This window comes from Hippocampus comes, unplaced genomic scaffold, assembly GCF_001891065.2.
Source record: "Hippocampus comes isolate QL1 unplaced genomic scaffold, H_comes_QL1_v1.1 scaffold298, whole genome shotgun sequence".
NCBI lineage: Eukaryota > Metazoa > Chordata > Actinopteri > Syngnathiformes > Syngnathidae > Hippocampus > Hippocampus comes.
The window spans coordinates 795,259-809,606 of record NW_017805417.1 but is presented as its reverse complement, the minus strand read 5'-3'; the positions used below and the strand labels follow the sequence as shown (position 1 = coordinate 809,606).

The window sequence follows — 14,348 nt, the reverse complement described above, 5'->3', positions numbered from 1 at the left end:
TTTATATGAAATAGTTAGGGTTAGGGTTAGTAAAATAAAATCATAGTATAGTGTTTTTTGTTTCATAGAATACAATAAAAAAGAAAAACAAGAACCCAAACGCATTTTCAATGCATGTAGTACGCATGCGCAATGCTGCTCCTTTCGTTGTCTTGGTAACCAGATTAACAAGCGTTTTCAAAAACCCAATAAAAACACTCAGGGTAAATTTACGTGACATCTCAAATCCAGGTTGAAAGTCTACGTTGTAACAAACAGAAAACGAAAAGATGAAGCGAAATAGCTCAACACTAACCGCGTATGTACATGGATAGTGTTGACCATCTGTTGAACTCTTAATCAAACTTGCCGCTAATGCTAATGCCAACCTGACCGTTTTTGTTCCTTTTTGACTTGCAGCTCCTCTCGGGCGATGAAAAGATCCACTTCGGGGATGCAGCGAGTCCTCCACAGTTCGAGATACACAGGGAGCTTCGCGGGTTTCCATAGCCGAAAAGGCTCCAGGATGCTTTCGGACAGCAAAATGGGTCGAAGCTTAGCTCAGAGGAAAGCCATTAGGGTAACGTCATTGGTCTCTCCTCTAGTCTTCATTAGGTACACTTTCACCATCGAGGTCCAGAAAAATTGCTCTCACATTATTTGAGGGAATGATGTATTATTGATGATACATTATCAAAACAAATACAATGCACATCACATTTTATTTGGGGAAATAAAAAAAAATATATTTTTGAAACGAACATCTTGTTTTATCAACATTCTCAATTCTTAAACAAGTGTAAAAAGAAGTTGACAAAAAGTAAAATAATACGAGAGTAAAGTGTAACGTTGTTAACATGTCACGATGTGTGTGAGACCCACACAGCAGCACATTTCTCTCCAGCTAGCGGCGTATTTTGTGCCTTGTGTCTTTCTCTTTGCAGGTGCTGGATGAGGATGGCAATGATGTCACACCTCGGCCCCTGTATGAACCCGAGCCCAAGGACCCACATGCCAAACCGCAGCGATCCTTCTTTGACGATTACTACTCCAGATGGGACACTTCCAAATCCTCCTCGTTTTCCATTGTCCCCTCTTCCGGGTAACAATCTTATATGTAAAGTGCTTTGTTACAGCTGCAGCTGTTATGATATGTGCTATGTGAATTAAGTTGTCTTTATATCAGAAAAGGAAATAAAAACAACACTACGTATCACATTATTCCACAAAATAGTAAAGAAATTGACAATTTATTTGTGTCACGAAAAATCTACTACCACTAACCGTGTGCAACATATTTTCTTGCTTTCCAGGTCAAGGTGGAACAGCAGCCTGCCCAGCATTTCGACCAGAGCCTCGTTGGCCTCCCAAAGTGGCGTGGGCTTCAGCAAGTTGGACACCAGCCAACCACTCGGTTGTTATTTCCTCACAATTAGACGGGATGGCAAACGGACCAATATTGTTACGTGCTTTCCTCCCTTCCCAGAGACAGCGAGACAAGTTGTGAGTCAACAGACTCCGGAGGAGATTCCTTTGGATGAGGTGTTGAGCATCTACATGACTGAGACGGACACCATCATACTTCTGGATCTGCCCAGCACTTGTATGTCAGAGGAGGCTGAAAATGCTCAGGCCACTAAGTCAGTAAACCCCTTTTTATTTTATATTTTACTTGAAAAAAAAAAATAACTTCAGACCGACACCTGTCTAACAGTACTTGAGGTTGTGTTTTCTTGAAAGGAGTATCATGAATATGAACAGGGGCGGAGCTATGTGGTAGTCATGGCCACTCCTAATCACTCTCTGGCCAGCCCCACATCAAGAGTTTGATCCCTGGGATTTTTCTGCCATTTTCACATGGATGCAACGTTCTTCAACTCCTTGATAAATAAATAGAAGCCCTGAGCAAACGTCCCAAAACACTGCCTGTATCGTCATGTGTGTGTCTTTAGGGAGAGCAACATCCTCTATATTGAGCTGTGCAACAACAGATTGGGCAACGACAAATACGTCGAGCGAGCCATGCAGACGTTCGTCGGCGCGGCTAAACACAAAAAAGTCCAGAGCGAAAAGATTGTCATGCACGATCAAGGTAAGATCGACACCAGATCTGCTGTTGGTTCAGCTTGCTCGAGTTGGAATCCTTTGACACAGGCACCATCGCCACCATCTGGGAAATATTCGACTCGTTCCAAAATGAAGCTCCGAAAGCGGAGAAGGCCAACGCTGTGGAAAGCATGGTGGACATTAGCAAAGATCCAAAGCGGTTGGGAAGCTTCAGCAGTATCAGCACAGTCGGCACCGGTAATTACAAAAAAAAAAAAAAAAAAACAGCTTCCCACTGGTTTGTTTTCATTGTCGGTGACCCACAAAATGAATGTCTTTAAAATTTTGTCAGTGTTTATTTACTCTGTCGATTTTCCTTAACCTACAATAGGACAAATTAAAGATGAAATAATTGATTGAATGGAATGTGTTGCAGTCATTCAAAATGAGAGAATATTTGTAAACAACCCAGAATAACATTCATCACTTTGAACATGAAATAATTTGTCTCTGCAGTGTCTTCAATTGAATATAGTTTGAAAATAGTTTTCAAATATTTAATTCTGCGTTTGATTACGTTTTGCACAGCGCCTCAACTTCATTGGAATTGCGGTTTGCCTTTGTGCCATGCTGCTTGTCATGTGAAAGAGGCTTCTGTTGACTTTGTCTCCCATGTGCCCAGCCAGTACCGGTAGCTCCCTGTTCAAGATGCAAGGGGGCGATATGAGCGACGAGCCCGAGCTGCAGGTGATCTTCAAATCGGAAACGTTCCAGCGCAACTTGCTGATCATGGAACGTTGCCTCGTCGCCAACATCTTTCAACCCAGGCTGGCCGCTTATAGAAACCTCCCCGAGATAAAAGGTAGCGCAGGTTTTCAAGCGGCCCGACCAATGGAGACGTTTGTTTTGAGTGTAGTCACGAGCCCGCTGTGTTTTAAGAACTCCCCGCCGAAACGAAGCCTGACTCTGAGAAGCTCACCAAGGAGGACGAGGAGGAAGACGATGAGGAGGAGGAAGTGGGTGAGATGGGGAATGAGGAACCGGAGGTAAAGGAGGAGGAGCAGGTGAAAAAGGACGAGGAGCAGGTGAAAAAGGAGGAGAAGGAGGAAGTGGAAAAGGAGGAAGAGGAAAAAGAGGAGGAGGTGGAGGAAGAGCCAGATCCTTCTCTGGAACTTCTCTGGACATTTAGTTGCGAGCTCACCAAAGGATGGAACATCACCTGCATGGCTTGGAACAAGCAGAACACGGTAAGAAAGACATCTGGAACCCTTTGATGTACAAACCCCAATTCCCGTGTTCACCACTTTGTCAACTACCGTCTGAGCAAATCGCGCAACGGTTTGAGAGCAATGTTTCTTAATGTATCATAGCAAGGAAATGGGGGATTTTGTCTTCGACAGTCTGTAATATCATTTTGAGATTCAGAGAATCTGGCAAAATCTCTGCATGCAAAGCGGCAAGGTTGAAAGCCAACGTTGATCCATCAGGCGACACTGTGTTCAAAATTGGCATCGTTGTGTCAAGGATATTTCCACGTGGGCTCGGGAACACTTCAGAAAATCATTGTCAGTTAAGAGAGTTCATTGCAACACCTACAAATGCAAGTTGAAACTCTAGCATGCAGAAGCAAAGCCATACAACAACATCACCCAGACGCACCGCTCTCTTCTCTTGGCCAGAGCTCAACTGAGATGGATGTGACGCAATTCGGAAAAGTGTGCTATGGTCTTATGAGTCCACATTTCGAATTGCTTTGGGAAATCAAAATGGAAATTTGACTATCCCGATTGTTATCAGCGTAAAGTTCAAACCCCAGCATCTGTGAGGGTGTGGGTTGTGTTAGTCCTGAAATCCTAGCAATGTCATTTACAGGGACGCTCCTGCTTATTCCAGCAACTCAATTCCAAGCCACATTCTGCACGTTATAACTGTGTGGCTACATCGTAAATACGGGCCTGGCTGCAGTCCAGACCTGCCTCCGGTTGAAAATATGTGGCCCATTATGAAGTGTACAATATGAACACAGTGACACTGGACTATTGATATTGCGGTTCATCGTTCATCCTCCAGCTATGGCGCAGATTTTCTCAGATCAATATTTTTATGAGTTACACTAATCATGTATGTGTGTGTGGTTTTTTTTCCCTGTCAGGATCTGCTGGCCGTCGGCTACGGTGACTTCAGCCCTGGGAGAAAAGGCCTGATCTGCTGCTGGTCCATCAAGAACCTGAGCGTATGTAGATTATATTCCAGTATGTAATGCTGACTCATTTCCAGGATCACGTGTCCACTTGAGTCATGTTTCTACTTGAACTTCGACATTGACATTGTCAACATTGCACTCAGCGCACGTTGACTGATTCCAATGCGTTCTTTCTGTGTGCAGTGGCCAGAGCGTCTATACCACTGTCACAGTGGCATCACGGCTCTGGATTTCTCCTCCAGCAACCCCGACAAGTTGGCGGTGGGGATGCACGACGGCACGGTCGCCATCTTCAGCGTGTCCGATCGAGAAAGCCGCACGTTCCTCGCCAGCAGCATGTGAGGTTGCGAGCACTTGTCGCGACGAGCCTTTCGCCTACGTCCAGCTTCTACCTCACGGTGGCCTTTTCATATAAAAATAGATCACCCGAATTAAATTGGATCATTTCCCAAGCACCTGAAAAATCTCTTCACATCCTGATGCCGTGTTCTTTGGTCTCGTGAAGAGATTGCAGGAGGAGGCACGTTCATCCCGTGTGGCACGTCACCTGGGTCAGGCAGGAGATGTCGATTTCCGAGGAGGATGTGGTCGAATCAGTCATGTCCGTGTCAGAGGACGGACATGTCCTCAAGTGGCTCCTGTGCAGCCACGGCCTGGAGGGCATCGGTAGGAGACAATGCTGAATTTCCGCGATTGTTGTGATACCGTGAATCTCTCTTCATCTCAGGTGATATGGATATTGCTGAAAATGTTCAATATCATGTGACCAAATACATTAAAAAAGAAAAATTTCACCCCTCCCACATTATAGATGGATTAACACGCTTTTGAAGAAGTTTCACGATTCACTCAGTAAGCTGCAGTCATGTTGGTTGCTCTTCGCAGAGGATCAAGAATATATGTCTGAGTTGCGTTCAAGTATCTGTTGGGTTCTGTACATAACACTCCAACAGTGATGCTATAAGTTATCCCGTTTGCGGTTGTTTGCATTGTGTGTTAGCGCTGGTGGTTCATTAGGAAAATGTAGGTTGTTGTTTCAACATACACAATGTTTTAATTCTCCTTGTTTTATGTTTAGTTTGATAGTAACCGCGTGGCAATAATTAGCTTGGTGCAATGGACAGACAAAAGATGATTTGCAGGCATCATATCTATTTGTCAGCCTTCAAGGACAGTTTTTTAGTTGTTGTTTTTTCGCATCGCATCGATCATCAGGCATGCTAGAGCTGAGGAGAATCCAAGACGGCATCAAGAAGGCGGAAGGCAACAAAACCAAGAGAGAGGGTATTCTGGTTTCCACTGCAACGCCTGGTCTTTGCTTGGATTTTCACCCTAGCGTAAGTTGAAGTTTTATGCAGTAATGTTGTGTGATCCGATGACGAGATTTCATCGGTCCTGCCCGTAGGATCCCACTATCTACTTGGCCGGCACTTCAGAGGGTGTCATCCACAAGTGCTCTGTGTCCAACCACCATCATTACCTGGCCCTTTATCAGAAACACCTCGTAAGTCTGGCCCTCACTCAACACTCCGTTGCCGCAAATGCTTCCGTGACATCTCCCTTCCGTCCCCTTGCCTCTGCAGTGCCCCGTCAACCAAGTCCAATGGTCCCCATTCAGCCCCGACGTGTTCCTGAGTGGCTCCGCCGACTGGACCGTCCAGCTGTGGAAGGAGGGCTGCCTGACGCCGGTGATGGGCTTCACCTCCATCCAGAGTCCCGTGCTGTCCGCCAGGTGGTCCCCGCTCTGGCCCTCGGTGTTTGCCGCCATCAAAAGCGAACAGCTGGAGATCTGGGACTTGAACGCTTCCTTGTGAGTCTCCGTTGGTTACTATCGTTAGTTTCGTGTCCACTTGAGCCGCGTTGGTACTTGAGTGCGTTTCACGGGCCTGGTTGAATCGTGTGTTAAGTTTCTACCGGATTCATGTTTTGTTTCTATCTTACTGTTCTCTCTCCATTTTTCTCTCAGTGAGTGAGCAGTTTTACCTTAATTCAGTTTTTTTCGACATTGAATAACTCCTCTTCACACATCTGATTCATGTTTTGTTTCTATCTTACTGTTCTCTCTCAATTTTTCTTTCAGTGAGTGAGCAGTTTTACCTTAATTCCGTTTTTTTTCTACATTGAATAACTCCTCTTCACACATCGATGCTAGTTGTGAATGTCAAAATTGTTACTGATTGCAACTCCCCCAGGCTGGACCCCGTCATCGTGGAACCCGCCGCACGGGGCCTCAACTTGACATCCATGCTGTTCGCCAGGGGCTCAAATTGCATCCTGGTCGGGGACTCGAGTGGACAAGTGAACTTCTACAGGATCCAGAACCTCAGCGTGGGGCCGGACAAGACGGTAGCGCCGACGTCACCCTTAGCGTAGCGTTTGTCTCACACCCCGCTCTTATCACAGATGCTTTTGTGGATTGGATTTGTCTATTCTAGAAATCCATTGTGACACTAACTCAGTTTTCGTATTTTGTCTTTCTTCCAGGTGCCAAGTTTGGAGGAACTCATTCACTTTCCTTCCAGTACTTCGTAGTTTTCACCAACAAAGTGTGACCGAGATGTTCATAAAAGTGTTTATGTTTCGATCAGTGTCCGATGTGGTCGTCCTCATGTGTCTCTCCATTAGACAGATGGCCTCATGTGTTTGAGTCAAGGTTCTTGTTTCTACTTTAAGCTCGGATTGAGCCATGTGTGACACTTCTACTTGAGTCACGTTTCGTGGTTCGGATTGAGTCATGTTTCTTCTTGAGCCATGTTTCAGGTTTCGCTCGGAGTGAAGTCATGTTTCATGGTGATGTTGTCATGTTTCTATTTGAATCACGTTTCTATTGAAGTCATGTTTCTACTTTTCGTGAGTCATGTTGCGTGCTGCTCGTTGAATTATTTGAGTCATGTTTCGACTCCAATCCTGTTTCGTGTGTTTCCATTGGTTTTTCATTTCATGTCTTTCACGATTCTGCTTGGGTCACCTTTTCTCTTTTGAAGAACTGATTCAAAAATGCAACTTTACAAAAAAATACAGTGAGGCTCACTTGTGATTGACAGTGGCCAAGAGGTCGGTACGCATTCACTGATTATTATTAGCACCATTTGTGAAACACTTGTCAGGTGATAAAGGCATTAAATGAGAGGGGGAAATGCGCACAGTCCAGAAATGCGTTAGCTAACGTGGTTATTCATGGATGACAGCGTTTCTTTTCACTCGGACCGAGTGGCCACGCAGCTGCTCTGTCCACTCATCGCCAACTGGCAGCATGTGAATGCGTGTGGCCCCTCACATTCCTCCATTTCACAACCAGACACATGTCAAAAGCCAAAATAGACACACCTGCTCATGCTAGCTGCTCGCACTTGTACTTGTCCTTCGCGGCCGCCTAAGTCTCAGAACGACACGTTTCAAAGGCCGCTGTGCCAGTGCACTTCACTAGCGCTCATTTATAGGAGTTGCTGGACAGCAGCTTTCAAATAGTGTTTGAACGGTTTGAAGTGTTTCTGGGTTTACATCCCATTTCAGAACCAAACATGGTTGATTCACAGAGAAGTGAAACCCTCCACGTTGGACTACATCACTTTTACGTTGTTGCATACTTCAATAGAATTGTTATACCAGGCTGACCCGACTACATTATATAGTCCTTTGTGCCTGTCATGCAGATAGTATAAAATACTATATGTAGAGTATGTATATCTTTGATATATACACAAGCCTTACTTGCATTATCTTTGGTTTTTTGTTTTTTCTGTGCCTGTCATGCAGATAGTATAAAATACTATATGAAGAGTTTGTATATCTTTGATATATACACAAGCCTTACCTGCATTATCCTTTGTTTTTTAACCTAAATATTATTTTTCCTTTATGAAATCATTGTCACTTAAACTGTATTTTATCATGAGATATTTGCATGATTATTTTTTTCTTACAAATAAAGACCTTGAATGAAAGCAATTTCAAAAAAAGAATGAGACGAAAACAAAAAACAACACAAAAACATTGAGACTTTTTGGTATCTTTAAAACTTGTCTTTTTTTCTTCGATACCTTCATTGAATAACGAGGAAAACAACTGGTGAACCCCGATTAACTACTTTAGAAATGAAGCGTTTGTAAATTAGTTAGGTTGCTAGCGAATTTCCTGTGCGGTGGACTGCACTTTGAATCTCCCGGATGTGCCGCACTGTCCAATTAGCGTGGAGGTGGAGCTCCGAGAGGTGGGAAGACTGTTGTTCACGCTGGAGTTGAGCGCTGGCAACCCGGACACATCCTCCGAAAAAGACTTGCCGGAACAATTCGGACCGGACAGAAAAAGTGCCCTCCACAGTCGCTCCTAATGCTTCGGGTGGGACAACGGGAATGCCATTGATACACGTGACTATTCCATCCACGGTGAGGGAAGTGGACGAGGTGGGGAAGTCCAAAAAGGTGAGTACTTTCAACCCTTTTTTTTAATCATTTTTTTTGCTTTTGCTGCATTTTTTGGGGCATCTTTGTGTATTTTGTCGCCCATTTCGCATGTGTTTGCTGTGCTGGAGTAAAGACGGAAACGAAAGGTGAGTAAGCACCTGGTTGCTGGGCTTGGCGAGCAGGTTGTCTCATGTTGTGATGCGTTCATAGAACCTCCGAAAAAACGCACTCTTCACAATAAAAACGGTGTTCTCGGAACAAAATATACTTTTTTTTCACGCGTGTAACAAATCTCATTTCCTTTCAGACGCAGGACTTCACTACGACTAATAATGAAGAATTTTGTACTAATATTATTGGTGAAGTATAACAAATAATTAAAGGCATTTTGATTTGAACAAATTTGTTACTTGAAGTATGTATCAAACTGAGAGACTTTTGCATTACTCAGTACCCAAAAAGTAACTTGGAATTCTAAAAAGGTTGATGAGCCCAATAAGTACCACTCAACAGTCTACAATGCCTCCTAGTGGACACATAATGTCGATATGTAAACAAGCAGCTTAATCATGCGATGGTCTTCGTTTCCCCTTCTTGCATGTATAATATTCGTCATTCCTCATTGATTCTCAAAGATGTTTTTTCAACTGCAAACGCTGTGTGTGTCTTTTCATGCAGCTCTTTCGAGTTGAAGTGCTGTTCAACGAGAGGAAACATTTTGTGCTGAGGAGGAGTAGCGAATTCCAGACACTGCACAGAAAAGTGAGTTCATGTGACCGTCCTGTCACACACACTTACTCTTCATTAGGCCTTGGACATGCTGTTGTCCAAGAAGTCTAGTTGTATCTGTAATTCCAGCTCAGGAAGATCATCCAGATCCCAGATTTCCCGAGTAAAAGGAATCCTCATCTGAGGACCAAACCTCTGGAGCAGAGGAGGCAGGAGCTGGAGGATTACATCCAGGTAACGCAGAAATGATTGATTGCATGCGAGGTTTGTATTGAGTTGATGTTACAGTATGTTATTTGTGGTGTCCTGACCAGGAGATCGTCTGTCTCAATGAGGATGTGCCTCAGGAGCTGCTGGACTTTCTCCATGTCAAACATTACCACACAGGCAACAAGATCAGCAGCATGGAGTGAGAACACTTTTAACACTTACGACAGTTCAGTTGGGCGACTTGCTCCATTTTCATCGTTAATCGTCGTTCACCATTTGCCACCAGCTTTTTTTCCACATTCGTCAAATAAAAAGCAGTTCGATAAATAGAATGTAAATTATGAAAATGCCGCTAAATACTGTACATACAACGGTTCTGAAGTAGTAAAACGTGTGTGTGTGTGTGTGTGTGTGTGTGTGTGTGTGTGTGCGTGTGTGTGTGTGTGCGTGTGTGTGTGTGTGTGTGTTATATTTCACAATGTAAAATGGAAGCATTCATAGAATTTCCATTAAAATGCAAAATGATTGATCCGTCACGAAATAATCACATTTACTGTAGTTATGTTTCAACTAATGGACAATATAATGCAAAGGTTCTTGTCTTTCATAAATACTTATGTAACTGGCTTCGCATAACAAAATTATGGCACCAATCCAATTGAGTGCGAATGACGCTTGGCGCAACTTGGCTGTCGTAACCGAATGATATGTCTTGCTTATTGAGGATGAATGAATCGCTTTGCTTTCAGATCACTCGATGACCTGGACAATCCGGATTGCAGGTAAAGACGATCGAAATGAAACGAAATGACATTGTATGAATCATATTTTTTTTTCTTTTTTTTTTTTTCGGGGCATTTGAAAAGAGATATGTAGATGTTTTTTCTATCCACCGCATTTAATTCTAAATTGAAAAAGCTCGTAAAAGCCAAATGAAGAATGTGCATGTGTCCTTCAGTTTTCAGCTGCCACATCAACAAGTGATGGGGTTCTCCCGGGATCCATATGTGTCCGACTGCATATCAGGTAGAGATCACTTCTTCATTTTTGTATACAGTAAGTTGCAGGGCGCAGTACTTCGAGCGGTAGAAAGTGAGTGACAACCTCCAACTTGAACTGAAAACGATGACAAAAAATAAAAAACTTGGGGTTGTGAAACAATCTATAGGAGAGCTGTGTTGGTGCACCACTACGTCTTCTAGTGTCACCTGGTCCTCTCGCTCTGTGTTGCAGGTCTGCCTAATGTTGTCCTTGGGGGAGTCCTTCAGGGCTTCTACCGGCGGGACGTCCGCGTCAGCTTCACAGCTCCCAACAAGTCTGACACAAAAGTCCTCAAATGAGTGGAATGAAATGAAAAGCCCTCGAAATGCATTGAAGTGAGATTTCAGTAGTTTTACCTCAGAAATGAGCTTTTTAGAGAGTACTATTCCATTTTTTTAAAAAACCCTCACCGGAGCCAAACACATCCTATCTTGGTAAAGCGTCGCAGCCTCCCTGTGTCTCGTTCGGCATGGCTTCTCGATTTTCTGTAGTGCGTCATAAATGGTGTAACTATAACACACAGGATTCTTTTAGTTTCGCTTATTTATTGGACGTTCTCTGAGAATGATTTTTGTTTTTGTCTCAGTGCTCACATTTTCTTGAGCGCCTCTTGTCAAATAGTTGTGGTAATAAAGAAACAGATTGTGTTTTGACCTCTTTCAACGTCTTGAATTTATAATTGTGCCAATGTTAAGGTGGGCGACAGTACAGCATACAAACAAAAACTAATATAAAGAATATCAACTTGGATATACTGTATTTGTTTCCTGCAAGGGGGCCAAGGGTCCAAATAGATAAAAAAAACTTTTAAAATGATTTTAGTCTGGTTATCTTTACAGATACCGTCCCACTAATAAATTAATTTACAAATTCATTCCATCTTGTGGTAATTTCAAATAATAATAGTCTGGGTGAACTATGACACATTATGACACCCTTTTAATTGGGGTGTGGCTATGTAAAGAATTGATCACAATCAAATTGTTAAACCACACTCATTCTCATTTGTGTGTGTGTGTGTGTGTATGTATTTGGGTTGTTTTGCATGTTAAATGCTGATGTTTGTATTCAATTTAAAATATAATTTTAAACCGGCAGCGTTTGCGCATGCGTCAGGCGGGAAGGCGGAAGTGTGATTTGCTTGCGGCTGTGTGCTGACGGTGGCGGTTGGCGGTAACCTCTTCCGCCTCCTGTTGCTTTCCTTGCTCACCGCCTCTCGTTCGTTCAATGACGCCGAGCTTCGCCTCCCTTTCCACGGGCATCGTCGAACGAGCTTAGCGCCGTTGATGCGGTTCTCCGGGCAACGACAGCACTTTCCTCGGCAACACGTTTGAAGGCTGCACTCGGACCAGTGGTAGGTTCGACGACCGCTCTGTCAGCCATTAAGCCTTTTTAGCTCCCGCGGTTTCAGTCATTAAAAACTTGTAGTGGTGGAATATAAATGGAAACTCTGTCTCTTAATGAGATTACTCGCTCCTCCGAGCGGCTTTCGCGCTTCTGACTGTTGTCACGCCAGTTTCGGGCGAACTTCACTCAAAAAGCGAACGCGGTGGACGAGCTAGCATTAGCAGAAGCATCGCACTATATTGCCAGAACGACTCAGTTCAAATTGCAAAGTTTGTTTAGTCGAACAACCCAAAGGTCGCGCAATTTGTAATTCAAACAACAAAAGGTTGTGGGGAAGCCTGGGTTCAAACCATGTTCACACATGACGTCAGTGATGCCCTGAGCTACGCGTGACACGAAGTGAGTTTTTCGAAATACGAGCTGTCGTTTGGACCAAATTCTGCTCTGACTTGCGAGCATTCATTTCAGAAGCACTATGTGGCGGCAGTTTACTCAAGTCACAACAACAAGCAGGAGTTTGGCTGGCTTTAAAAAAAAGAAGCTACAAGTAGAGGTGTCACAATTCATTGGTTATTCGTCACCTCATCAATTATCAAATTGATGGCCAGCTATTTTAATAATCTTTTGGAGCCATTGTTTAACTTCAAATTGTCTGAATTCCAATGGAATTGAATTGACTTGATTTATTTTCAGTGCATCATGTGGAGGAAGGCGTCGGTGGCAGCCCTCCTGGCCCTGGCGGTCGGCTACCTTTACCACGGCTGCCCCGAGCTACCCAACCTCTTCCGCCTCCTGTTGCTTTCCTTGCTCACCGCCTCTCGTTCGTTCAATGACGCCGAGCTTCGCCTCCCTTTCCACGGGCATCGTCGAACGAGCTTAGCGCCGTTGATGCGGTTCTCCGGGCAACGACAGCACTTTCCTCGGCAACACGTTTGAAGGCTGCACTCGGACCAGTGGTAGGTTCGACGACCGCTCTGTCAGCCATTAAGCCTTTTTAGCTCCCGCGGTTTCAGTCATTAAAAACTTGTAGTGGTGGAATATAAATGGAAACTCTGTCTCTTAATGAGATTACTCGCTCCTCCGAGCGGCTTTCGCGCTTCTGACTGTTGTCACGCCAGTTTCGGGCGAACTTCACTCAAAAAGCGAACGCGGTGGACGAGCTAGCATTAGCAGAAGCATCGCACTATATTGCCAGAACGACTCAGTTCAAATTGCAAAGTTTGTTTAGTCGAACAACCCAAAGGTCGCGCAATTTGTAATTCAAACAACAAAAGGTTGTGGGGAAGCCTGGGTTCAAACCATGTTCACACATGACGTCAGTGATGCCCTGAGCTACGCGTGACACGAAGTGAGTTTTTCGAAATACGAGCTGTCGTTTGGACCACATTCTGCTCTGACTTGCGAGCATTCATTTAAGAAGCACTATGTGGCGGCAGTTTACTCAACTCACAACAACAAGTAGGAGTTTGGCTGGCTTTAAAAAAAGAAGCTACAAGTACAGGTGTCACAACTCATTGGTTATTCGTCATCCCATCAATTATCAAATTGATGGCCAGCTATTTTAATAATCATTTAGAGCCATTGTTTAACTTCAAATTGTCTGAATTCCAATGGAATTGAATTGACTTGATTTATTTTCAGTGCATCATGTGGAGGAAGGCGTCGGTGGCAGCCCTCCTGGCCCTGGCGGTCGGCTACCTTTACCACGGCTGCCCCGAGCTACCCGAGCAACTCCTCCAGTACATCAGCCCGGACGGCCTCCGGTCGTCCCCGCCGAGCCAGCGCCGCCTGGAGCAGGTCATTTCCGATGCTTGGGACTCGCTGATCACGTTGCCCACAGGGCAGTGGAGCAGAGTGGCCGTCGGGTACGTTTGACCTCCACTTGCTGGTTGATTACGACTGCGCTCGCCTCCCGGAGGCTCGTCTGTCCACTGAGGCATGTCGGGGCTTGACGTAAGCACTTCTTAAAACGAGGAATGCGTCTTGAGCACCAGAAGATCTGGTTGACCCGTACACCCCCGCCCCCCAAAGTGTCCTCTGCGAGAACTTGAAATGTGGGGCTCAAATTTCAGTGCAACATCATCATGTGTTTCTGGGTGGGGTTTCGCTGATGTGCTGCCCTTTACAATCAATTTTGTCTGTGGGATATACAGTGTAAAAATAAGTTGTACAAGAAAACTAAAATAACTGTACTTATGCATTGAGGCAAGGTCGTCACCAAGGTGGAGCCTTGCAAAAGAAGTTGACACCATACACCTTTTTTGACATTCTTAGCCGCCATGCAAGTGTCAAGAGCCTAACTGCTTTGTAAATACATCAAATAAAACTCCAGGTGCCGATTTTTTTTTTCCGTAAGTGCTGGCGACAAAAAAAAAAAAAAAAAAAAAAAA

The 14,348-nt window shown here is 44.3% G+C and overlaps 3 protein-coding genes across 5 annotated transcripts in view; all 3 read left to right on the top strand.

Annotated features, from left to right (window-relative positions):
• The first annotated feature begins 190 nt into the window (after window positions 1-190).
• On the top strand, window positions 191-6,819 carry dnai4 (dynein axonemal intermediate chain 4). Of its 2 annotated transcripts, XM_019873915.1 has the most exons (17): window positions 191-298; window positions 400-559; window positions 924-1,081; window positions 1,293-1,393; window positions 1,466-1,619; window positions 1,932-2,071; window positions 2,134-2,283; window positions 2,708-2,887; window positions 2,965-3,272; window positions 4,178-4,258; window positions 4,412-4,566; window positions 4,734-4,894; window positions 5,444-5,565; window positions 5,634-5,732; window positions 5,812-6,038; window positions 6,421-6,574; window positions 6,713-6,819. In XM_019873915.1, exons 1-17 carry the CDS (start codon window positions 270-272, stop codon window positions 6,758-6,760), a joined length of 2,427 nt encoding a protein of 808 aa, XP_019729474.1. In that variant the 5' UTR covers window positions 191-269; the 3' UTR covers window positions 6,761-6,819. The 2 variants fall into 2 exon arrangements, with proteins under 2 accessions (XP_019729474.1, XP_019729473.1); XM_019873914.1 differs by having other exon boundaries at window positions 1,293-1,619.
• Window positions 6,820-8,407: 1,588 nt separating this feature from the next.
• Window positions 8,408-11,274, top strand: snx22 (sorting nexin 22). 2 transcript variants are annotated; one of them, XM_019873994.1, is made up of 7 exons: window positions 8,408-8,649; window positions 9,310-9,393; window positions 9,490-9,594; window positions 9,678-9,769; window positions 10,320-10,352; window positions 10,529-10,596; window positions 10,804-11,274. In XM_019873994.1, exons 1-7 carry the CDS (start codon window positions 8,581-8,583, stop codon window positions 10,908-10,910), a joined length of 558 nt encoding a protein of 185 aa, XP_019729553.1. In that variant the 5' UTR covers window positions 8,408-8,580; the 3' UTR covers window positions 10,911-11,274. The 2 variants fall into 2 exon arrangements, with proteins under 2 accessions (XP_019729553.1, XP_019729552.1); XM_019873993.1 differs by having other exon boundaries at window positions 8,413-8,649; window positions 9,675-9,769.
• A 1,466-nt stretch (window positions 11,275-12,740) lies between these two features.
• adpgk (ADP-dependent glucokinase) overlaps window positions 12,741-14,348 on the top strand; it is a 5,945-nt gene continuing 4,337 nt past the window's right edge. Inside the window, exons 1-2 of the mRNA XM_019873882.1 lie at window positions 12,741-12,914; window positions 13,600-13,823. Of these exons, the coding sequence (XP_019729441.1) occupies window positions 13,606-13,823 (218 nt within the window). The 5' untranslated portion in view covers window positions 12,741-12,914; window positions 13,600-13,605. The remainder of the gene's footprint in view (window positions 12,915-13,599; window positions 13,824-14,348) is intronic.